General features: G+C 44.0%; 2 protein-coding genes across 4 annotated transcripts in view; one reads left to right on the top strand and one right to left on the bottom strand.

Moving 5' to 3' along the window:
• Positions 1-652: 652 nt before the first annotated feature.
• cog5 (component of oligomeric golgi complex 5) overlaps positions 653-24,603 on the top strand; it is a 49,524-nt gene continuing 25,573 nt past the window's right edge. For both annotated transcript variants that reach the window (XM_020644665.3, XM_020644664.3), the window contains exons 1-6: positions 653-773; positions 2,021-2,160; positions 2,350-2,407; positions 3,546-3,600; positions 3,673-3,742; positions 6,538-6,658. In XM_020644665.3, coding sequence (XP_020500321.2) covers positions 683-773; positions 2,021-2,160; positions 2,350-2,407; positions 3,546-3,600; positions 3,673-3,742; positions 6,538-6,658 — 535 coding nt within the window. In that variant the 5' untranslated portion in view covers positions 653-682. The remainder of the gene's footprint in view (positions 774-2,020; positions 2,161-2,349; positions 2,408-3,545; positions 3,601-3,672; positions 3,743-6,537; positions 6,659-24,603) is intronic.
• LOC109992159 (G-protein coupled receptor 22) lies at positions 11,404-19,823 on the bottom strand. Of its 2 annotated transcripts, XM_020644667.3 has the most exons (6): positions 19,538-19,823; positions 18,669-18,761; positions 16,404-17,313; positions 14,713-14,854; positions 14,423-14,569; positions 11,404-13,030 (listed from the first exon to the last, which is right to left on the bottom strand). In XM_020644667.3, exons 4-6 carry the CDS (start codon positions 14,830-14,832, stop codon positions 11,978-11,980), a joined length of 1,320 nt encoding a protein of 439 aa, XP_020500323.1. In that variant the 5' UTR covers positions 14,833-14,854; positions 16,404-17,313; positions 18,669-18,761; positions 19,538-19,823; the 3' UTR covers positions 11,404-11,977. The 2 variants fall into 2 exon arrangements, with proteins under 2 accessions (XP_020500323.1, XP_020500322.1); XM_020644666.3 differs by lacking the exon at positions 18,669-18,761.

Genomic DNA, 24,603 nt, shown 5'->3' with positions numbered 1-24,603 from the left:
AATACAAAATATAGATATAAGAGTAGATATAAGTGGACAGTGATCGGACTAACAGATGTAAACAGATGTAAACAGAACTATATGCAGTAAACAAGAAATAAATATATATATACAGAACTATGTGTAAGTAGGCAAATACTAAATGATAAGTTATTAAGGTGCATGGTGAATAATGGAACAACAGAACTAATATATACAATATAACTGTAAAGGTAAAAATTAGATAAATAAAGTGGCCGTAGTGCAATGATGGATAAGAACAACAGGAATAAATTAACCAGAACTGTATGAATACTGATGGATAGAATAAAGTGATGATTAATCATCATTGAGGTAAAATGTTCCATTAATTGTGATGTTGATATGAGGTCATATCGCCCAGCCCTACTCCTTATGGATATCATGCCCTAACCTTTGTAACTATTATCAAAAAAACATTTACCGTCAACAACATTTTCCTTTCTATGAAAATGCAACAAAAAAAGTATTTTCTCTGGCTCTGCAAAACTGCCTACATTTTATTCCCTGGCATCTGTTGTTTTGTCTTGTTAATACTGTTAAAAGGTTCAACCTATAAGCAGCTGCAACGTTATCCGCCAATAATGCAATAAAGAAGAGAGCAAAAAAGGAACAAACATACAAAATAGCGGTGAGAAATTTGGTGCGTGGCCCTTTAAGGTTCATGCAACGTCACACGTCGCACACGTCACACTGCGGAAGTACCAACATGGAGGACGGCGGAGAAGCTTCCACGAAATCACTTCTGAAAGATGGTGAAAACACATTAATTACCGTCGTTTCTCATCCCAAAGCGTGTTTGTGTTTGTTAACCGACATCCCTGAAACATTACATCATCAGCTCTTTGGAAGTTTGTGACTCACGCGGCTGCTAGCTGCACTTTTCCCGTTACAGCTGATGTTTTATTATGACGTGTGTGTCTTCATTGAAGGAATTTATCGACAACGTGTTGTTAGAGGCAAAGGAAATGCATTGCACTGACGCTATGTACAGCTGTTCATATAATAGTAATAAACTGTGTATTAGTGACAGAAACATTAACATGGAAATGCAGACGGAGAGACAGCAGAGTGAGCGTCAGAGAAACGAGATGTAGTACGGTGGCCTGTGAGGCTCAGCTGTACAAATGTTTCATGAAAAACATTGCACTTAGTGGGCGGCTGTGGTTCACTGGAAGTGTCGGTCGTCTCTCTAACCCAGAAGGTCAGGGGTTCGATCCCCAGCTCCTGTGGCCACATGCTGCTTCGTCAGCTGCATAGAGATGTGAATGGATGAGTCACCGCGTGAAGTGAGCCGTTCAGGAGATTTTTACTGTATGGTTTTAATTTGATAATTAAAGGTAAAGTCTGCTCGAATTGCATAGAGACACTTTGATATTTTAGTCATATTCAATATTTTATTTTGAAAAATCTATGACAGGTGACAAAGATCTTTCAAATGATTTTTGTTCCCCATGTCCCTGGCTGAGTTATAAAATACAATTCTCATGACCACAGTCAGGGACATGAGGAAAAATAATCCATTGAAAGATCTTTGTCACCTGTCATAGATTTTTCAAAATAAAATATGGAATATGACTAAAATGTCAAAGTATCGCTATGCAATTTGAGCAGAATTTACCTTTAATTAACTCAAACACTATAGCATTTCCAGCATGGCGGCGGCTGCCGATGATCAAAAACAAGTAGTATAGTGCTTCCCTTTCCTGTTTCTGAATTTTTTTTTTGCGTCTGTTGAAATGTGAAATGTTGATATTTCTTTTTTTTGCAATCATGTAATATTTGTGCAGTTGACCTTCAGGGCCACCGATACACTGATACAGATCTTTTTTTAAGTTGCTACAACCCAGAGCCTGATATTTGATTAAAGCGTGAACGTGATGAATGGTTTGAGGATTTGCTGCTGATGTGTGTGTGTGTGTGTGTGTGTGTGTGTGTGTGTGTGTGTGTGTGTGTGTGTGTGTGTGTGTGTGTGTGTGTGTGTGTGTGTGTGTGTGCGCAGAGTGCTACACTGACTTCCTTGCCGAGGATTTCGACGTGAAGACGTACACAGCCCAGGCCATCCACCATGCTGTCATCGCTGAGCAGCTGGCCAAGCTGGCGCAGGGCATCAGTCAGCTGGACAAGGAGCTGCACAGCCAGGTACACTGCATTGATTTTTCAACAGTATAAGAGGACAGACATAAAGTACACCATGGATGTCATAGGGTGCAGGGGGGTAATAATACTCTTCACTGGATGGACTAAACATGGCAAGAGATTCAGTCAAATATGTTTAGATTTGTTCAAGCAAGGAACGCTGTGGTAAGCACGTATTTGTACTTCTTTCAGGTTGTGGCCAGACATGAAGACCTGCTGTCACAGGCGACTGGGATCGAGTCTCTTGAAGGTAAGAGTCCCTTCATGAGAAAAAGAACAAAGCCTACAAGAACAGCTTCGTACATATATTTACCTTGAGCTGCTGGTGGTTTCAGTCTATCTGATTGTGCAATGTTTTTTTATATACCACGTGTAGGAGCAGATTATCAGAATAGTGTGTGGTGTTTGTGTGAAGGATCTCACTGAGATCACAGTGATTGAAGGTTATCTATAGCAGGGATTCTCAAACTTTTTTTTGCCTCTACACCACGTGATACTTTGTTGAAACATGTTGTCTTAATGTTAAAGGTGGAGTCAGTAGAAATATGTTTAGCAGTTTGTAAACACAACAATTCAAACTGGGCCCCTCCTCCTCTAGAAGCTCTCCCTCTCTGCAGGACGTAGTGTGTACGTTTACTGCTTGTACCTACACTGCAAGCTAACGCAACGCTAGCACAGGCTAACCGCCGGTGTTTGTCACCTGCCTGTCCAACAGGAAGCAGAACAACTCCACGTCCACGGGTAAAAGACAACACAAGGTTCACCCTCGTTTTAGAACGAGCTTTATCCACTTGGTGTTTCTCCTCACTGTGATTATATTTTCTCTTCTTTGCTGCTACGTCTACGTCCGTCATATTCACCGGTTTGAATCATCCAATCCCTGAATTGTATCCACTCCTAAACTCACCTGCTGCGCTGTCATTGGCTGGAGGAAACACGCCATCTCCGCCCAGAAACGTCCGAGTCAACCAGAACAAAGCAGAACAGTAAAATCCAGTCAGAGGACAGAGTCTCTGCAGACACAGTCACCACCACACATGTACGGAGGCCCAGAAGGGACGATGGAGCAGCTTTACTTTCGGAGAAGTCTGTATTTTATTTTGAAGGATAAGCTACAGACTCTGTCTCCAAACTTTGGACCCAGGCCTTCCAGATTTAATCCCCAGGTTCACACCTTTGCATTAATCTTTCAGCTTGTGGATGCACATGGGAAGCTTGTTCAAACCAACGATTATGACCGGCTGCAACCTGGTTTTTAAAACTCTGCCTCTACTGTTACAGTTCGGGCGTTTCACCACTAGAGGGAGCTGGTATCCTCAGATTAAAACAGAGAAATCAGAGAAGCAATGTGCTTAAAGGAAAACATTTTGTTGTCGTTGTTGTTTCAGGGGTTCTTCAGATGATGCAGACGAGGATCAGCGCTCTGCAGGCGGCTGTTGACAGGTACAGATGTGTTCCTGTAGAAGCACCGTGTGTGATATCTGAGAGACTGAAACCTTGCTTGTGTTTCTTCAGAATCAGGACAAAGATTGTTGACCCCTACAACAAGATCGTGGCACGGATCACGCAGCTGGCCAGACTGCAGGTGAGTCTCCACACTCGGGCTGTCACCTACCTGCTTTGATACCATGGTAACACAAACAGAAGTATAATGCACCCATTTAAAGCGTTTTACGGCCCTCAAAGACACTTTATGTTCTGTGTGGTGGAGACTGCAGAAAAGCATCTTCTGTGCTGACCTGCCCTCCTTCCAGGACTTAAACCAGCTCAGGGCCAGGAAACGGGGCAGGTAGCATCCATGCAGAACCCTCACACCCCGGACACAAACTGTTGTGTCCTACACTCCTCTCCTGTAGGCGTTACAGATCACTGTACGCCAAAACAACCCGACAGTTTCACACTGTCACTCTGATGAACGCTAAACAGTCACAGAGTGTCAGAACTGTTTGAACAGCCTGGTTCAAAAAACCAAACAGGTCTGATTAGCTCATGTCTCGATTGGCACACACTGTACGGGGTGGTGAACGTTTTCATGATTCATCTGTTGTGATTCGATGAAGGATACATGTTATGCATAGTTAGGCGTGTAGCTGACCTGATGACAGGCGGGTGCGATGTTGCGGTTTGTCAGGAGGCTTAAAACCCGCCTCAGCTCCAGCTTCTCAGCCTGTCGTTAGCTTGACTGAAAGTTAGGGTGAGACAAGCATGGTAGTTAAAAGCTTTGTGAGTGAGGTGCAGGATTTTGCATTGGATGGGGACAGGGAGGCAGTGGAGATTTTGAAGGACAAGGGGGGGTGATGTGGTCACCCGAAGTTGCAGGCAAACTCCTGCACATCGTCTAAATTGTACACACCCCTCTGCAAGGATTCTGACCCCAAACGATGCCAAGATGTTTGTGCAATTGCTGCTCTCTCTCTATTTGGGTTCAAAAGCTTTGGTACTTCTTGATACTTTTAATCAATGAAAATCAAAGACTGTATAGTTTTAATTAACGTGGTATGAACGTTTTGACATCCGTACTCCTCACACACTTCACGATGAAGATATCAGCGGCAGAAAACCATCTATGCGAGGCTGCTTTACAAAAGAACATTGTTTCACATTCGATTCCGAAGCTTTCTAAAGAACCCACAGAGAAAATCGACAGTGTGTAGGAGAGCGCAGCAGTGTGTGTATGTAGGCTTGAGATTTATATTGTGGAGAGCTGCGGGCCGCTGTGTGTGCAGCTCAGTAAGAATGCTGAGCTGCAGTTTGTTGTGTTTGTGTAGCCGAGGGGAAACGTGATGAAATATTGATGAAACAGCGGCTGTAAAAAGGTCAGCCTGATTCTGAGGTCTCTCTTCAGGGCTAATGGCTCTTTGTCACTCAGAGTTTGTGTGTGTGTGTGTCAGACAGGAGGGATTTGTTTTCAGTCTGAGTCTTCAGTATGAACTGGATGAGACTCAAACAGCTGATCTGTCTCTGAACGGACCCCGAGGCCTCCTTCTCTCGTCTTGGTCCACCTCCGGCAGATAATGTGACTGCACATGTTTTAAAGATCTCTCTGAATCAGGACGAGCGCTTAACAAATAAATCTATTGTCCTCTCATCCATCCACTAATAACCCTTGAAAAGCCTCTACCGCACTGGCATCCTCCATTTCTCATGATCTTACCTCCCAAAGGGAACAGTCAGATCACACTTATCAGACTGGATCTAACTAAAGGAGTCGTTTGAGTAAAAACATGCTCTGTATTCTAAATCACCTACTTTATTAGTAGTCTGTCCAAAATGCAGTATGCGATCAAATGCGAGAGCCACGGTATGCCACAAATACCAGGATGTTGTTCTGATTCTGGAAAAATCTACGGTCTGCATCAGACCACCCTCGTGTGCTGTTTCCCACAATGCAAAGCGGCAGGTCAGAGGTCCAAATGCCGGACAGCGACGTACATCGTTACAGAGGAAAATAATCACAATCAGACCGAACCACACAAAGAGACCACCAGTTACCTTTGTTGATTCTCCAAATCATGAAAATCGAAATTAATCTCTCGTCAGCTTTTTTCAGACTCTTAAGTGGACGCTTCACTGTAGCGGCGTTTGACGTCAGCTGGGCTGTTGTTTACTTCCTCATTCAAAGACCGGAAACCAGCTTAGCCTGGTTGCAAAATAACCACCATCTGGCAGCCACACTGCATATGACTGTTGAACTTATTATGAAGTACAGACTTCGTTCGATAGCAGTATGAAGTAGGCTGCTTGGAAAACAGCCAAGAATGCTGGGGCGGGGTCGGACTAGCAGTCAGGTTCCCCCACATGTTCGGAGGATGTAGTCCTCCAGGCGGACAGACAGCCCGGGATTGAGTCCGACTTGTGGCTCCTTTCCTGCATGTCATTCATTCACTTTTGTTTACTTTGAGAAGGCAGAACAAACACCTAGCTGTGGGAGTGTCACCCACCTGGTGGGAGGGGTTACTGCCCTTCGTGATGTCATGAAGGGAAAATCTCCAAACGGCCTGTTTGAGCACACATTTTCTGAAAAGTGGAGCAGGAAAAAGACGAAGAGGATGGACTTCTCTCTTCTTTGGGGTGTTTGTAGACAGACTAGAGACACATATTAGTGTTAGAGAAACATAACATGGGGAAGTGGATTTTACAGAATGTGACCTTTAAAGTCAGTATTTGGAAGAAGAGACATACGTGCTCGATATAAACAACATATTGCACAAACAAGCTTTCCCATTTTTATTTGAATTTAACTCGTAAACAATCGTCATATTTATTGCCGTGTGTGGCATCTGTTGCAATGACTGTCAGCTGTCTCACCTGAACACATGACATCATTGCCTCAGAGTTAATGATTGTTTTTATGTTTCATGTTCCTCTGCGTCTCCCCAGGTGGCCTGTGACCTGCTGCGGAGGATCATCCGCATCTTGTACCTCAGCAAGAGGCTGCAGGGACAGCTGCAGGGGGGCAGCCGGGAGATCACCAAGGCGGCTCAGAGCCTCAACGAACTCGGTGAGAACATGCATGCTCACTCATGTGAAACCTACAGTCTGTTTCTATCATACTATGACTGCTGCTGTAGTGCAAAAGCAGGCTACACTTTGTTGCAATGCTTCAAAGAGGATCGTAAGCTGTATGGATGTTTGCACAGACCAGTTTGGGATTTCTGACACAGGGACTGGTTCTGATTCGGGATGATATTGTCTCTAAATCAGATGCCTGTGCTGCTCATGGTTTTCCATCTCTGCCTTATATATGTTTAAAAAAAATGCCACTGATGGAATCCAAAGACCAAGAATCGGTTTGCAGATTCTCACAGTGGTTGTCATGGGAAACCTGGCAACCGTCAGACATTCCCATATTCCCTCAAGCTGACATTGGAAACCACAGCGGTCTTGTCACCAGGCGATAATTAGTAGTAGTAGTAGTAGTAGTAGTCTCCGCCGTACACAAGGATGAAGGTCTAACTGCGATAAATGTACCTGGAGAATTGGCAGGCTCCCCTCGAGGCTGCAGCAGTGATGTGTTTGTGCTCTGCAGCGGTGATGTGTTTTTGCTCTGCAGGATCACAGGAAGAAGATATGTTACCGCAGCTGCAGCGAGGACGATTGAAAGGGGCTGTTGACCTTTAAATCAGAGCGGTGTCAGCCGCAGGGTTCACGGCATCCGGCTCGACAGATTAAACACTAACCAGAACCTCAACTAGACTGAAACATAAACACGCAGAAACATCATTAGAGCACTTTTTTTTTCCCAATTTAGGAATATTTTGAAAAAGCAGAACAGGTCTGCGAGACTCCAACGTGCTTTCATCTTGATTTATTTCTGATTCCTGTTTGTTTATCTGTGACACATTGGCCTAATTTTTAACTGAATGGTTTACAAAAGAAGCTCTGCAGCTTCACCACCGGGTGCTTTCTGTATCTTCTATGTTGTCTGTGAGTTTCAGAAACAGTCTGAAATGCTTCTGAACATAAATAACACCGTTGATAATAATATCTTAAATTGTCCTCTAGACGTCGACAAATATTTAGCTTACAAGTTTAACAACTTCTGCTGGACCCTTGAAACAGAGCCAGTCATTTTTATTTATTTGAGAAAGCAATCCCCCCTCCCCACCTCTGATTAAAACAACCTCCAAGTTGACCGTAGTCAAGACCACCGGGGGAAACCGACCTGAGGAAGCGAATATGTTTACTGATGAGCTAATGTATCCGAGACAAGATCAAGATCAAGACCAAGGCAAGGCCAAGGCCGAGACAATTAGGGACCGAGACAGGACCAATGCCATAAATACCACTCACTTAGACCGTAACACCGGGAAGGTTGTGGCAAAAACCAGAGGATAAAAATCAAGTCATGAATGAATTTAAGTTATTCTTTCTTTTAGAAAGTCTGAGGCCGAGACAAGACAGAGTAAACATGCTTTAGATTCCAAGATGAGACCTTCAAAAAGTGGTCTCGAGACCGGTCTAGAATACTACAACACTAGGCTGAGGAGGGTCAAAACAGGAATGTGTTTCCGGGAGCGATGCCTCTGTGATGACGTCAGACTCTTAGAATAACAATCTGAGGCGGTCGGGGACAAAAACATGAGCTCTTAGTCGACCTTCTTTTCAGCCATTTCAGCGTCTACTAGCTGAAGCAATCTACCGGAGCAGGTTGACGATGCGTTCATCGACACTCGATTCATCCCCATGTTCTCTTTTCTCTCGGCACTCCGTCACAGATTTTCTCTCCCATGCTCAGAGTTATTGCCTAACTATGGCCGGAGAGGTTCAGGAGACGGGAGTGACCTTCTGGTGTCAGCGGACGGAGAGTGCTATTGATGCATCGCGTGACGCTGCCACCCGTTATCTATCTCTCATTCGACCCTCGGTTATCAAAAGGCTTTGAGCGTGACAGAGCGGGTTCACAAGGGCAAGTGTTTTTAGAAACCTGTGCCTGCTGGCGTGCGACCACTTCTTCTAAAACACACACAAACACACACAGGCGCGCACAAATTCCATTTGCCGTAAAGAGCTTTTAAATGGGCTCCGTGTCCTCGCTGTGCACAACAACACGCTCTTAAAGGTGATACAGTGTCGGCGTCTGGTCTCTGTGTCCCAGTCAGTTGTTGTCCAACAATGCCAGCAATTTATCAAGTGGGCTCTCTGGCCTTTTAATTTTAACTCAAGGGCCGAGGGTGGGGTCAAACAAGGGTAATCTGAAGCACTGGTTCTCAACTGGTGTAGCCTCAGAACCCACCACCAGCTCCTTCATGGGAAATCATGATCCAAATTTCAGAGATTTTTTAACCAATGAGATTCATTTACTGAACAATAGTGCAGTTAGGAACTCAAACAGTAACGGAACAAATGTTTTTAAAAACGCTTCATAGACTTTTTATTTCCGGGCACACTTTTGCGACCCACTGAAAACAGCTCTGCGACCCACGAGTTGAGAACCACTAATCTTAAGAGTCCAGTCCCATTCTCCATTAGTGTTTGTGCATGTGTGTGTGTGTTTCAGACAGTAATTTTACGACACCACAAGTCATTTCCCCTTGTTGGATTAATAAAGGATCTCTTGTTCTTCTTAAAGCCGTCTGAATAAGCTTTATGCAACCAGAGTTCTCCCCACTTTGACAAACGCTCCGGAGAGACGGCGTTATACTGCGTTTCAAATGTCTTTGAGGGTTTGTCCGACACTTTCAGCATCAGTAGAGCCAGTGCGGTTCTCTCACTGAGTGCCTCTGTGAAATATGTATTTTATAGGCTTTTTAAGGCATTTCATGTTGTACTTCACACCGTTGTTGACAATGAAGTTTGAATTCAAAGTAACGTTAAAAGTAGAAACTTGCTTTCACCCAAACCAGCAGATGTTGTGGTGAGACGCCACTGCAGTAATGGCAGCTTGTTAACTTCTAGTCCCCCCCCCCCGGCTTGGTCTGTACTTTTCTAATATTTATCGGCATGACAAGATGTGTAATAGCTCGTGTCAGGGAGAAAAACTGGTATTAAATCCATCTGCAGGAATAGCAGGGTCAATAATCTCCGACGTTATTGATGTTTGGAGTTTTGAAATATGCAGAACTTTCCTCCCTACACATGCGAGGTCTAGTTGCCCATTGGCTAAAATGAAAGACATTCTAGGTGACAGGAAACATCTCTAGTGACGGCGCTCTCTTACAATAACTGATTTTACCTCTTTGTCTCTCAAAGGACCAGGTTTGTCTTCCTCACACACAGCACTTCTTGGGCGGGCATTAAGATTTCGGGGCAGCTCGTGTTCCTTTTATAGTCGACTTTATGAATTGTTACTGAGAGAAGCAGATGCTTTGGCTCCTTTTTGAAGTCTTTCAGCGTATCCTAACAGCGTGCGACAGTGGATGTTTCATCCTGCACAGTCGCACGCTCGCTCTCCAAACTGCATCTGTCAAATATTTATCTCCTCCGTGACTTTCAGCTTCCCCTTTGCAAACAGTTTGACATCTGGTGCTTTTATTTTGAAGGTGGACAAGCTGAAAAGAAAGACGTCCCCTCTGTGAATTCCTGGATTAGGGTCCGACATCTCACATTAAAACAGCAGCTTCTTACGCCTTCGTTTTAGTATTTTTGTGCAGCTGCTGCTGACGTTTTTCTACACACTTGGCGCCCGATTTTCTAAACACATGCAGGCGGTTAAATTCATCCCACATGCACAGCAACACGTCTGTGTGCACCGGTTCTGGTTGTCATTTGGAGGGGAAACACGTCTTTTTTTCTGTGCAAATCAGCCTTATTGCAAAACAAGTGTCTGATTCACAAACATCAGCGCTAACAGCTACACTCAGATAGAGCGGAGCAAAAAAACGTCTGCTGAGACTTTATGGGAAATGTGCCGCCAAGACATGTCACATGCAAACTTTCCAGTGATTAGAAAACACTCTGTATGACCTTAAAAATAAAGTTCCCGTATATTAAGTTTGCTATTATGTCTTTGACATTACTGTCATTAATATAACCGACGGTTAAATCAGTCTGGGGCTGTAAGCAGCTCCACACTTTGTCACAAGGAAGACGTTACATCGTTACACACTGGGGTGCACGTTTTTTTTGTTTTCCTTCAAGTCTGGCATCAAAATAAACCCTGAAAAGACGCACATTAAGGACCAAAACGAGATGCAAACTGCACGGAGAAAGGGAACTATTTGGCGTTTTTGAACCTGGATATCATTAGCTCTTGACGCTTTGTGATGAGGGCTTGAGGCCGAGCAGATAGAAGGAGCAAATTATAGTTTAGGTTGATCGTTGTCACCTAACCCTCCGCCAACTTGGCCACCCAGATGCAGCGTCATTCTGTGGGAAACAACTGAAGTATTGTTTTTCTACGCCGCAAGGCCTTCATCATCATCCACATTGTCCTCCTTGTTATCACGAAGCTGACCTTAGAGTTGTCACCAAAATGTCAGCAGTTGATCGGAGAGTAGCTGTGGGCTAACTCGGCCTCCATGATAGGTCAAATGTGCATGAAATGTCTTCCTTTTTTCATCGGTTTAAAGGCAGTCTTTTGCAATGTGATCTTTGTTCAAAGATGTGATGAAGATAAAAATACATTCACAATCGGTAAATTGTGTTGGGAGGTTAAATAACTCATGTTGTGTGAACAGTACTTTTTACCTTTTTTAATATTAGGGTTGGTAATTTTCAAAAACTAGCATGATTTACAAAGGAGCATTCCCTCAGTGCTCCGTCCATGTATCCAGATCCAAACAGAGAAGCAGGAGAGCAGCGTGATCCTGACACATAATGTGTCTTTATTACAAAGGGTGACAAACAATATCAAGGCATCCTTTACAGACACATTTGTTTCATCTTACGCTAACATCAGAGAACAACATCGCTGCCGCTTACATAATTATCTATGACTGAGCTGTCCTTGGTAGCACTCTACGATATCCCACTTTAATTAGTAATAAATAAACATGTGTTGGAGACATTTCTTGCACTAAGGACAAACTCAAACGTAAATGCAAAACATATTCAGCTGCTGGTATTTTCCCTTTTTTTTTTTTTTTTCTCTTAAATCTGATATTTTCACAAAGCTTCTTGCTTTTAATCTTTTTATTCCTCTGGTCGCAGGAAGCAGATCCTCATTTTAAATCATCTTTTTAGTAAGCTGCCCAGGACTTACGCAGTCGAGCCTTTAAAAGGGTTTAGCTTGTTTAGACTGCAACATTGTGGTCAGAATTCTTCCTTCTCTATTTCCATGAAGAAGTCCCTCTTTAACAACAGTTTGTCAGCCATATTCCGAGACTGTAATCCACATTTGCTGTACATATTTGATATATTTACACGAGAGTTGATCCCGTTACTCTGCGTCCTGTGACAACAGACACTTTTGTCTGGCTTCCGTGTCCTCGAAGGTGACCTTCTTGTTCCTCTTGGGGTCGATCCAGGAGTTATGGATGACCACATTGTTCGGCGTGGGGTCGGCCTCCACCACAGAAACCACCCTCTTCTTCATTTTACTTTTCAAAACCTTCTGGAACTTCTGCCGGGTGAAGGCGTAGAGGAGCGGGTGAAAAATGGTGGTTCCGTATGCCATCACCAGGAAGCCCAGGCGGAGGCGGACAGTCAAATCGCTGGGCCCCGTGCTGAGGATGATGGTGTTCAGAACAGTAATTGGAGTCCAGCAAAGCAGGAAGGTGGAGATGATGAGGAGAGACATCCTGAAGACTCGTTTCTGTCTCTCCCGTCTCTCCCGGTGACGCTTCACTGCACGTCGTAGAGCGATAATGACAGAAACTGATGCCCGCATTCCCATAGGTGCGCTCCCCCCTGCCCGCGCCCCTGTGCTGCTCTGAGAAGCGTCCGTGGACTCCGCTTGTGTCGCAGTGCTCAGTGAGATAGTGTTTTTGCTCTTTTGCTTCTTTTTAGGTAGGTTGTGCTGAAAACGTGTCCCGATGCGGATGTTCAGCGCCTGAAGGATCTTGTAATAAGTCACCAGCATCACCACGGCTGTGAAGAAGAAAATGGGGATCTGTGCCAGCAGGTGATAGTACAAACCCAGCTCGGTGTAGTACTCATTAGTATGAGCGACTGTGACCAGTGTAGTCTGGTTCACCAGGTCCGAACCATGCCCAACGAAGAAACCTACTTCCATGAAGGGAACCAGGAAACTGAAAACGGACAGAGCCCAAATGGATCCCAGCAAAGCCACAGCTCGTCCCATCGTGAGCACGCGATTGGCCGGTCGGACTGAGATGTCGTAGCGGTCCACAGTGATGGCGAGGACCGTGGCGGCGGTAGCTACGCTTGCAAAGGAGACGCAGGCCTCGTGGAAACAGCAGATCATGGCCGTCTCTGCCTCCAAAGGAAGTAACACCACCACGGCCGTCATTGGGATGCAGCAAACGCACACCTGGAAACAAGACGGAAAGTGAGAAAAATATTCAGATTGCATTTTCTGCTCAAGTTGACAGATGTTATTGTTGGACCGGGTGAAACTTAAACCTTTACTTTGGTGGAGCTACGAGGTCGACTTTGATGCAAAATCCAAACACAACAGAAAGAAGATATTGAGATCTGTTTTAAGTTTTCCCAAATTCCCTTTTTGCAATGATGCTCTCAGTTTGTCTTGTGTTATGAATCCAGTGTTTCCATTTACTTCACTGGTTTGCTGGTTAAACTTGTGCTGGCTTCAAATTGGTTCAGAAAGATGGACAACGCCTTCTTGACGGTACAGAACAAACAGACAAATCGATTGAATGACAGAATAAGAGAATGATTTCCTCCTCATCACCGTTTACTATTTTGCTTTTGTAAACCCCAATCCCCACATACTCCTTGCGCCCTGCCACACTGGGTACATTTCTGGAATGTGACAGCATCTGTACAAACACAATGATTGGCTAGAATGGCAACAAACTACGCCGCATTACGTGGCAGTGATGGACCGTGGCGCCCACTTAGAATGTGGGGACTGATCAACTATATCATAGTTTAAAGGATGTTCGTCTTGATAAAGTTGTACCTTGACATTGTAAATGTGATGGCACTTGAATCTAAGATCTGACTTGGTTAAGCATTTGGTTATCAGGGAACAGGAAGTGATGGTAACAGCTAAAAAACATTTAAAAAAAGGAGTTATAAACACAATGGACGTCTGAGGAGAAGGTTGTACCAGAGTCTGGTTTAAAGACGTCGACGGAGCTGAGAGCACGAGGAGGACGAGTGAGTCATTCAGCTGATGAGATTTAATTTGACTGATGATTCAAATCATCAAGGTTTCGGGGCAGCTCGTGTTCCTGTTATAGTCGACTTTATGAATTGTTACTGACAGAAGCAGATGCTTTGGCTCCTTTTTGAAGTCTTATATGAAGTCTTTCACCGTGTCCTAACAGCGTGCGACAGTGGATGTTGCATCCCGCACGAACGCACGCTCGCTGTCCAAACTACATCTGTCAAATGTTTCATTTTCTCTCTTCTCTGAATTTCAGCTTCCCCTTTGCAAACAGTTTGACATCTGGTGCTTTTATTTTGAAGGTGGATTAACTAAAGTGTGGTGCTTTGTATTGACGAGCTGTTGACTCAAATGACAACACTCAAAGGCTCGTCAATAAATGGCTCGTAGTTTGCCCGAAAAAAAAAAAAAAATTCTCCAGTGTTGACACACAAGTCAAAGCTCAACATTTCAATCATGGATATGGATATTATTAATGCTCCTTTATCTCCACTTATCAAGCTGATTTTGTCGCTGACATGCTGTTAGGACAAGCTGTTAGCGTCCAACCCGTAGGTTTAAAGAGCTTACCATCACATCGACCACATGCAGGTTCATGGTGATGATGTTGGAGACAGAGCTGATGAGGTTCTGCTTCATGCAGTAGAGAACGAGGACGGTGAGGTTGGAGCTCAAGCCCAAAACTATTTCCAAAAGCAGGAAGCCCGTTAGAGTAACCTGCAAACAAAAAACGAAACACGGCTTTGTTTAGTGGGGAATTCATTAACTTTTTTTTTTACTCCACATAACTATAAAGGGGTCGGCATGGCGATGCATCATTCATTTTAACACCCCTCGTACATAGGGGGCTGAAGTATTACCTGGAAGCTGATGGGGTAGACGGCCTCAGAGGTCATGTCAAGGTCGTAGGGGTCGGCAGTGTCGAGCACCGTCATGTTGCTCATGGTGGCTGCAGAGATCTGCACTAGGGATGTGTGCATTCTCCTGATGGGAGGAAGAGGCCTGCAGGGCAGATGACACAAAATGTTTTTCAGTCATTTGCTTTGAGCTAAAGAGAGATGGCCATTATTTTGACATGTTCAGGTGTTTACATGACACCAACAGGTTTAACGTGGTTTGAGTTGGCCCAGTAGCCATTTGGTTCTTGTTTTTGTCACTGACAGGCTCAGATTATTACCCACTTGTTTGATACAACACATCGCTGGTTCAAAATGTCAACATTGAACAGATATTTCTGCCAGTTATGAGCCTTTGTGTCACCACTTAATGACTCATCGTGGTGGCATTTCAGACGTGAATGAGGGTAATGTTATCAAAGGTCAAGAGCCAAGTCCCCAAACTTTGATGCCTAAAATCTACTCTAAAGTATCGTACCAAAAATCGCAAATGGGCTTGAGCTTGTAGAGTGCGTTTCTAGTCTTCTAGAGCAACTTGGGGTTAAGTGTGTTGCCTGAGGACACATCAGACATGATGTGGCTGCAGGAGCTGGGGATTGAACCTTGACCTTCCGGTTTAGAGACGACCGACTCTACAAACTGAGCCACAGTCGCCAAAATGCAAAGTAAATCAATAACAAGAAAGATGAATGACTCACATGTCATCAATTTATCCCTTACTAATCAGTTCTCAAAGAAGTGCTTGGAAAATGTCCTTCACACAAATTAGTTCCATATTTTCCCCGGATTTGCTGCAATAAATAAGTTTAGCCTCTAAGAGAGGATTTGATCATCAGTGAAACATTAAAGAAGATCATCAACACATCAATGAGGGTTCATTTTACAAGAGAGACTCTCAGAATCCCTTAAGTTCATCTATGAGAACACAAAATGTTTTTAGATAAACACTGAAAATCCAGAGGTTGTTTTTCCAGGATTAGTATACCCTGGATAAAATCTTGATTTTTAGGATATTTATTTTGAACTCGTGGTGAACGTGCAAGGTGGTCAAACCTCTTGATAAATCACCCTCTGTATTTTTTAGATGGTGGTTATTTGTTTTCCCTTGAACACTGAGACTAAAGGAGTCTTCCGACGTAACAAGACTTGTGACTGAAGTAGTCATTCCCTGACAAAATTGAATAACGAGCCTGATGGGTAATTGTGTATTTGCTGCACTTTGGTGTAGAGCTGTAATGAAACATACTGTACGCATGTGTAAGAGAGCACTACTTTCTCCAACATTGCATCAGCTTTAAAGATGTTCAACAACATTTACACTTTTTTCTTTAGATTCTCTTTTTGCAGTGATGAGCGAATAAAGTTCTGCAGATCTGGTTGCATGTCATGTTGTAATAGCTGGTTTGTTTGCATCATAGTGAAACATTTAACAAAAATTATAGGGACAGGAGTTCATATGTGTTTACAAAAGCCTTCCAGGATTACACGTTAGGAAAGTCTGTCCTACAAATGACCCATGTGAGAGTCCTGTTTTGTTTGTTGCTTTGTAAGCCAACAGTAACCAATGCAAGGATGCAATAATGTGATGTTTAGTTCTCCTGTGGTTTTGGACTAAAGAAAACTGAGTGCAGGTGGGACATGAGGCTTGAACTCACCACTCCCTCCCAGTAGTGTCCTCTCCAGCTCAGCAGCAACCAAAGTGGCTACAAGGAACTTGGTGGAGCATCCAGAACTGTCCCCCCATCTTCAGACTTGACAAAATCAAATCAGGAGTCAAGATGATCCAAACATATTTACGAGGATTCTTCCCGTGAACGTATCCAAATCTGACCGATGATAAAATAACGTTTTCTGTGAGCTGAAGCTTTGTGGAAGATGCTTCAAGTCATTCGAATGGTGAGGTCTGTTTGTGCAACTCAGAAAGCAACACGCACCCGCCCCTCGTTGGGGGGCATGTGGTTTGTAACATCAGTGCGGTGCACTCGGATCAATGCTTTCATTCATGCGCAGCTCTGTCTCTTCATTGTCCTCCGTTGTGTTTGGACCATTGCCTCCAGTCTCATCCCCGCCTGAAAATGATGCCAGTGTCAGAACAATTCTTCTCTCTACACTACTCTCCAAGTGTCGGGTATTGCACGTCTTTTTCACATCCGTCTCTTCATCTCTCTTGAGATGGTGAAGGTCCCGATGTTGTCCAAAGCCCCTTCTTGATGTACAGCATCAGGTTTGCAATTTAAATTCCAGAAGAAAATGATGGGAAGGAGGTAGAGATGACAGAACAGAGGGGAGTCTGTTTGGCACTTCACCTTGAATCTGCCAGTCAAATCCTTCACTCCTCTGTGATCCAGAGAGGACCACCAAAGATCAGAGGTCAAGTAGAGTCCTTTGAGACCACTCGAAGCGATAGATCCTTTGACACTTTGACATTTTTCTTACGCTCGCTTTATCCTTCAGAGACTGGGAGATGGGAATTGATTGAAGCAGAGAATGGCGTTTTTCCCCTCATGCATCATTATCGTCATCAGTTTTCTTGGTGTCCTTCTTCAGACCGAGTCTTGCTGGATTCTGGAGAGTGAAAGAAAAGTTGTGTTTAGTTAATGGGTGCAAACAGGAAGACGCTTTCACATTGAAGTCAGATAATTTCCCCCTGAGTGTTCATGTTGCGTCACATGTCAACCGTGTAATTTCAGCTCATTTATCACCGCCTGACAGAGAGCTCGCTCGCTCTTTCCCTAATTGGGCGCCTGTCCCTGTGAGTGTTTGTGTTGTTGTTGGCGTGTGTGCCCAATGTGTGTTTAATCAGTTCTTGCTGCCTTGCTTTTGGTCTTTGATGGTTCTCGTCATATGCTGTTCAGCAAATAAGCTCTGAAAACTGCGAGCTGGTTGTCTGCAGACTGTCTCAGTGCATGATATGTCATGCTGACTGACTGTCACAACAACTGGCCACACACTGCCTCAGTCAGTTCAGAGTCATCTCGGGACTCAGCAGGATTGTCTGAACATTTTACATTTGGAAAGATTGTCAGGGGGAGTAGTGAAAGTGAGGGCTGTCAGAAACTGCAAGCTTGCATTGAAGGTCTGGTCCGAAGCATTGTCATGTTTAATTCATTCTTAATCTGCATGAACAGATGTGTGCTTATGAAAGAAGAATCTGTATGCAAGTTTCAAATGGTATCAAATTACTGTTTTCAGTTGGTTGCATACAAGAAGTCTGTGTGCAGAGACAAAGATTCGGAAAGCATTGGTTGAAAAGCCGTCCTGGAGCCCAACGCCATCTGACCACGATGTAGCCTCTTGTTAATCTATAAATACATTTTTACATCTGAGTGCGACCAAAAATGCATCTGTAGACGTCTTCAACTCAGTTTTCAGGTCTTTAACAAGTCAAGCAGACTGAAAAGGAAATCTTATTCTAACATAATCCACGGTCTGGATATATATATATATATATAGTTGTCTTTACATACAAGCCTCTTCCATCAGTGTGTGAATGTGTAGGTGTGACCTGCAGTGTGAAAGCGCTTTGAGCAGACTAGCATAGAGCTAACAAGCTCAAATCCATTTACCATTCCCGAACCGACAAATCAAAATCACGAGGCGGCGGGACTGCATATGCAGAGCTGGCTAAACAGCTTCAGTGTCCACAACATGGCAACCTGTGTGAGCATCAACTCTAGAGAGGAGGGGGCGGGGGGAGACAGCTCTCTCTAATGTTTTGAATCTGGACTGCAGTACCCGTTTTAAACACTAGGTGTCAGAGCTACATATTGCTCCTTTAAATGATTCACTACTTTAATAAAGCCTGCAGATAGATCATGGTACCGGGTTGTGGGACACGTTGGCTTAACCTCACCTTAACCACGCACGCCTTGTACCTAAAGTCAACCGGCCAATCACATCCAATCTGATGGAACACCTACCTCTGTCAACACGCCTACCAATCTCTGGCCAAACGCCCGGGCTCCTGATCTGCCTCGGGCTGCGGTTACATAAAATAATCTCCCAACAGGATGCTGAAATCAGAGGAAGGTGTCACATCAATGAGGGGAAGGATTAGTCGACGAGTACACCGAAGTTATTCATGAGGAATCGGAAAAAAACGATTTGCCGTTTATCGGGCAGAAATCAGGAGAATTTATTCATCGCATCTTCTGTAATTTGAGGTTTTTTTATCATGTAAATTAAAATGCTGGACAAAATTAGCTGTTATCAAAGGTCGCCTTGCACAGGGCGTTTGTCTGACCTTTTGTAGCCTTAATAACAGATCAGTTAAACTCAAATGACGGGCAACAACGCGCTGCAGCCCGAGTATTCTCTTTCATACGATGTCTTTTATTGTCTTTTCTTGTCAAGCTGAGTTCGTTAGTTTGAGAAGTCTTCATAAAGGGATGCTTTTCCCAATTCAACTTTGCCGTCATCAACTAATTATAATGCCTTTTTTCAAATTCTGAGTTACAGGAAATAGCTGCCCTCTGGTTAACCCCACAGTGAGGACAAATTCAAAGGAGTGGAGTCTGATTAGTTCATGAGCTTCACTCTCTTTGGGAGGTAGTGATCTCAGCTGTGTTCTTCGCTGTTTGACAGCCGCTCATTGTCTCTAATTATTCTCCTCTCAAAATAATCACTGCTTGAAACATCGTGACTCATGCTACAACATGTCAGCGTGCCGTGTGTGTGTGTTTTTTAAATTTTCTTTATCTCAAGCTAAATGTGCCTTCTGCAACACGTTTACACCGCCTTGCTATCAGAACTGCGATAACAGTGTCGGTTTATGATGGTGTTAGTTTACCTTTTTTTTTTTAAAAGAGCGTTCCTCTCTGATCCCGCAGAGTGCTTTCCTTCCCTTCAGGAGTTTCTGATTTCAATCCCAGAGGTAGCGTAGAGCCCACAGGTGACGAGCGTGAGTGGCTCAGGTTTTAGTCCATCATTCGAGGATCATATGCTCTGCCGTTGAGTCCCTTCAGGATGGAAATTTGACTGCTAGAAATCATGCAGCCTCAAAGCCTGGAGGAAGAAAGAGATGCACTGACGCTGCTGCTCTGCCTCCCCCTCTCTTCTCTCTCTGCTGTGTTTCTTTCTGCTTCTCCGTATCTGCCTCCAGTAGCCCTTCCTACTCATCCATCGCTCCCCCCTCCCTCCCTCCTCTCCCCCCCCCCCCCCTGAACTGTCTTCTCCTTTTCTTTTTTTTCTGTTTTACACCTCTGCGCTTGACTAATTAGACTCTCGGAGCAGCTTTAACGCTCTCCTGACTTTCCCTCTCTTATTTCTCATGCTTGTTTCTCTCTTTGCCACACATGATCGGCCACTTTAACTCTTTGTTTTCGCTGGAGCAACGTTTGCCAAGTTTGTTTACCCTCATTGACATAGCTCAGGTAGGAAACGGTGGCCATGACGATACTAATGGCAGCATCCTTCCTCCTAGGACTTTGGCCACTCCTCCGCTTTTTGTGTTTGCATAGCACCTGCTGGATGCTAATTGTGACAATGTCACTTCTGTTGGAGCGTTCTCCTTGTTGCCCTCATTGCCTCGTGAGCATTATCGGCAAGGTGGTAAGTGTGCAGACTAATTAGGGCTACTTTGACATTGGCATGGCAACAACAGCCCCACCAGCCAACACGCAGGCAGACTGATTTCACAGACTTCCTATCAGGGCCCATCTGTTGCCTTCCGGGATTACACTCGTCCTCCGATAAAACCAGAGCTCCTGATATGTCACATCTTCCTCGATCTGGTCATTTTATCTCCGCTCCTCATCTCCTCCCTGTCGTCTGTTTATTCAGGAAGTGTGTGCAGAGATGATGGTTTCCAGTATGACTGCTTTACTGACATGCGCAACTCAGCGGGAGGCATGTTTTCCTCCAGATACAAGTCTTTAGTGAGAGAAAAAGAGAGCGAGTGGGGTCTACGGACAAATACAAAAACATGGTGGCAGACTTTTTCCTCTGCAAAATGAGCACGATATACCAGAGAGAAAGAGACAGACACAGAGATGGAAACGGCTTAACGGCTTGGAAGCCAGGAGGACCGTTTTTTTTTTTCTCAGCATAGATGACAATGATGTGTGAGTTTCACACCTAAGAAATTGCTGTAAGCACAGAAAACACCCATCAATGGTTAATGAAGGCATTAATATTTCAGCCTGATAGCTGCTCCGTCTGTGGCCATCCTAAAAGCTGCTGGCTGTTGTGTCATCTCCAGCTGTGCCTTTTGTTTTTGAGGTACATGTGAGTGGAAAAACGGTCATGGCTTGGTGCCTGCGTGCTTTGAATTCATGAGAAATCATTCATGCACTTTGGTGATAAATGGTCGAGCCTTGAATGAGGTCAGGAAGCACGGATCGCTTCAAGCTTGATGTGAGAGCTCACAAAAACAACTTTTACAAAACGCAGTTATCAGTCCACAGAGCTCATTAATGATGCTCATGTCTCGTACTGCACAGGTGTGACTGTGATTCATCTTCAAGTCCAGTCATTTTCAGGAACCCATGAATCCACCAAGACGGTGGCTGACTTTTGGCAAATCCTTAAATAATCATTTTGGTGTTTTTAAACACTAACATTTTCATATGTTATTGCTTTCACACTCGCACAAAACTCCTGAAGTTTTTGGGCTGAGCTGCATTTGTGAACGCATTTTTTACTCAGGCTCAATCGGGAGTTTCTCCTGCTCAACCCCGAGTGTTTCTTTCCTCACAAGAACATGAGCTGATGTGAGAACGCAGCTGGATATAATCAGGAGAATTCACTTCGAGCGAGTGGGAGAGAGGGTGGTGACAATTTATTCACTGTGATCTGTGAACGACCATAGACTGTCTGCGCGCAACCGCTACGATCTCCTGCTGCTTCACAGTGAAAAGCCTGAAATGATAAGTTGTGGCCACATTAAGTATATATTTGCATTGTAACTAAGGCCCGACTAATATGGGATTTGTCTGGCCGATACTGATATTGATACTGGGAAGGGGGAGAAATCTGTTACCGATATATTGGCCAATATCCTTCCTAGATCTATCTTTGATCTGCAGAGATAGCTATAGATAAACACATTTAGTGCGTTGATCCCTCAAATGCAGTTATCAAACGTTTGAAGTTATTTTAAACACATTTAGGTTTTTTTGTTGGGCTTTAAGGTCACATATTCTGTAAAATCCACTTCACCATGTTTCTCTCACACTAATATGTGTCTCTAGTCTGTCTACAAATCCCTCAATGATGACAAAAGTCCATCCTCTCCGTCTTTTGCCTCTGCCACTTTTCAGAAAATGTAAAGGCCGTTTGGGGATTTTCCCTTCATGACATCACAAAGGGCAGTAACCCCTCCCCCAGGTGGGTGACACTCCTACAGCTAGGTGTTTGTTCTGCCCTCTGAGTCCGAGTCACCCGAGCCCTTCCAGAGAGGGGGTGTGGTCAGACAGAAACAGCCTGTTCTGATCAGGGCTGAAATAGAGGGGTTTATAGACATGATCAAATACAGGATCAGAGTGGATTTAGAACAAGAAACTTCACACACATGTTTTGGGGAGCTCTGAGACTTAGTTACACTAGTTGAAGATGAGGAGGATATTAGAAATTAGAAATTAGAAAACGTCTCTGCAGGGAACGAGCATGAACTGGAATCGATTCTATTATTAAAAGTGCAGCTCATAAGAAGACAGTTCTTATTTTGTTCCCCTCTAATTCAGTTTGAACTGTGCTTCCATCAGACTACAGAAACTAAAATTACATTTCATCGTGCCTGGAAGCATACGACCTCCCGGCGTCACATCATGGTTTACACTAGTTGTGACACACTGCAGCCTCCGGCTTCTTTAAACATGTTATATTTAAGAAGCTGCTTCAGGCATTCTTCTTCTTGAGAGCTAAAAAAGAAACACATTGTTCTTCTTGCAGAGCTGAGCTGTCTGCTTCAGATTTCTCCAAAGATCAACAAAACACTTCAGATGATTTAGCGTCCAACAAAGCTTGGACCCCGAACTTAATGTGGACCTGATTTCTATCTTTATATTCACTGATTTTCAAACGGCATTAGAAGTGTTTTCTTCATTCTGTGGTTTTGTTTTTCTGGACTTCACAAGTTAAATGCACAGTATGAAAATTCTCTCAATCCAAACAATAAAAAAAAGATGACGTTGAGGCTGGCGGGGAATCATGGGAGTGATTCTCCCTGCTACTCCCCCCCCCTCCCCACCTCTGATGGAAACGACCTCCAAGTTCACCGTAGTCATGACGACCGGGTGAAACCGACGTAAGGAAGTTTACAGATGAGCTAATGTGTCCGATTTACATGATGTTTTTATCACAGCAGCTCATACAGCAACAGTACGTCAGCTTTCAGGCGCAGCTCACGCTTCCTTATGCAGCGGCCTGTGATGTAACATCCAGTGTTTCCACGGCAGCGATAAACATTTCGCGTCTGCCATGACAAGACACGTCCCGTTTCAACTCTAAAATAAAGGTTTTCTCTGTCTTTGATAACTGTTGGAAATATGAGTTGGTGTAAGTGCTCAACAAAAAAACAAAAACAAACGTGTTTAGTCCATTTTGAAATAATTAAGATATTTTAGTGTAAAGATTCTAATAAAATTATACATATTGTATGTTTAAGAACTCTATAATCCTCTAATTTTGCATACATATTCTGGTGGCGTTTTTGTGCTCAGGACGCTGAGAGCTATGAAATCAGAACAATCAAAACTAGGCGATGCCGGCGCAAGAGACATCGTTAGCAGACCCTCAAGTTATTAAAGGGATACTTCATCCATATGCATTCTATCGCAGCCGAGATAGACAGGCAGCGGTGAGGACGAGCTGGGGCGGACTGGTAGTGCCGGTGCTCTCACTGTTTGCCTATGGACACAGACATAGAGTCTGTTTTCTGCCAGGAATTTCCAACATGCTAGTTCCTTCAGGAAGAAATCTCGGAATCAGTTGAGGAAACGGCCTTATGTTTTGTAGTGAATATGTCTGTAAATAGAGGACCTTAGTGGGAGTGGCCTGCGGTGCTGTGCATTCTGCGAGTTGTTGTCTTTCATCCACATGAGCCAAAAAGAGACTTTCTGTCTTTTCTCAGTCAAGAAGGCACCAACTTCAACATTGATTTCACGTTTCTTCTACATATATGACTCAATGTCAATACAGATTCATGTTTCAACGGGTGAAGTATCCCTTTAATTCACAGCTGAAAAAATGAGCTGTTTGAAAACACCAATACAACCCACTCAAATCTGGAGCCTTGAATGTGTATCACATTATTCTTATCATTGGCCAAGTACTGGTGTGTCGTGTCATAGAGAGGCGTGGCTTGCTTGGCGAGTCGTGTTGTGGTGGGCCGTGTCAGGTAGTAGTGTGTCATGTCGTGTTGTTTGAGTTACTATTTTGTTACTATTCCGATCTCTAGCCAATCAATACGCTTGACTAAAGTTAGCAGCAGTTGTGATTGCAACCCGTCTTAGCACAATGTGTCTGCCAAAGTGTCAGAGTTCACCCGTGACATCACTCTGCTCACTCGGGTTTCGTTTCACTGTCGACGCTCCCCATCATCGTGCGATAAAGGACAGGAAATCAGTTCTCATGGCTGCCATGAAGCAGTGATTTCCTGTGGCAGCCATAATACCTCCATGTAGGAAACAGCGACGCATGCTGTGAAGGATACTCTACGAGGAGCTCGATTAAAAAAAAACAGACTTCAGGTTGAAACTCCAGTGTATGGTAGTATAGTACAAGGCTTGTAAATAATGGGAGTGGATTCTTGCAGAGGCTGGCATGCTCGCTGATACCCGACATTTCATGCTGTATTTGGAAGCATTTCTGACTTTTTCAAAATGTCAAAGCAACTCTCCTCTCACATGAGGTCTC

The sequence above is a fragment of the Labrus bergylta genome, chromosome 23 (assembly GCF_963930695.1).
Source record: "Labrus bergylta chromosome 23, fLabBer1.1, whole genome shotgun sequence".
In the NCBI taxonomy this organism is placed as follows: Eukaryota; Metazoa; Chordata; class Actinopteri; order Labriformes; family Labridae; genus Labrus; species Labrus bergylta.
This window is presented reverse-complemented; position numbering and strand designations above follow the sequence as displayed.

Coding starts and splice junctions, on each gene's coding strand:
- LOC109992159 (XM_020644667.3), bottom strand. CDS start 14,832: ATGCACACATCCCTAGTGCAGATCTCTGCAGCCACCATGAGCAACATG. Junction 14,570..14,712: donor TCTACCCCATCAGCTTCCAG/GTAATACTTCAG, acceptor TTTTGTTTGCAG/GTTACTCTAACGGGCTTCCT. Junction 13,031..14,422: donor TGCATGTGGTCGATGTGATG/GTAAGCTCTTTA, acceptor TCTTGTTTCCAG/GTGTGCGTTTGCTGCATCCC.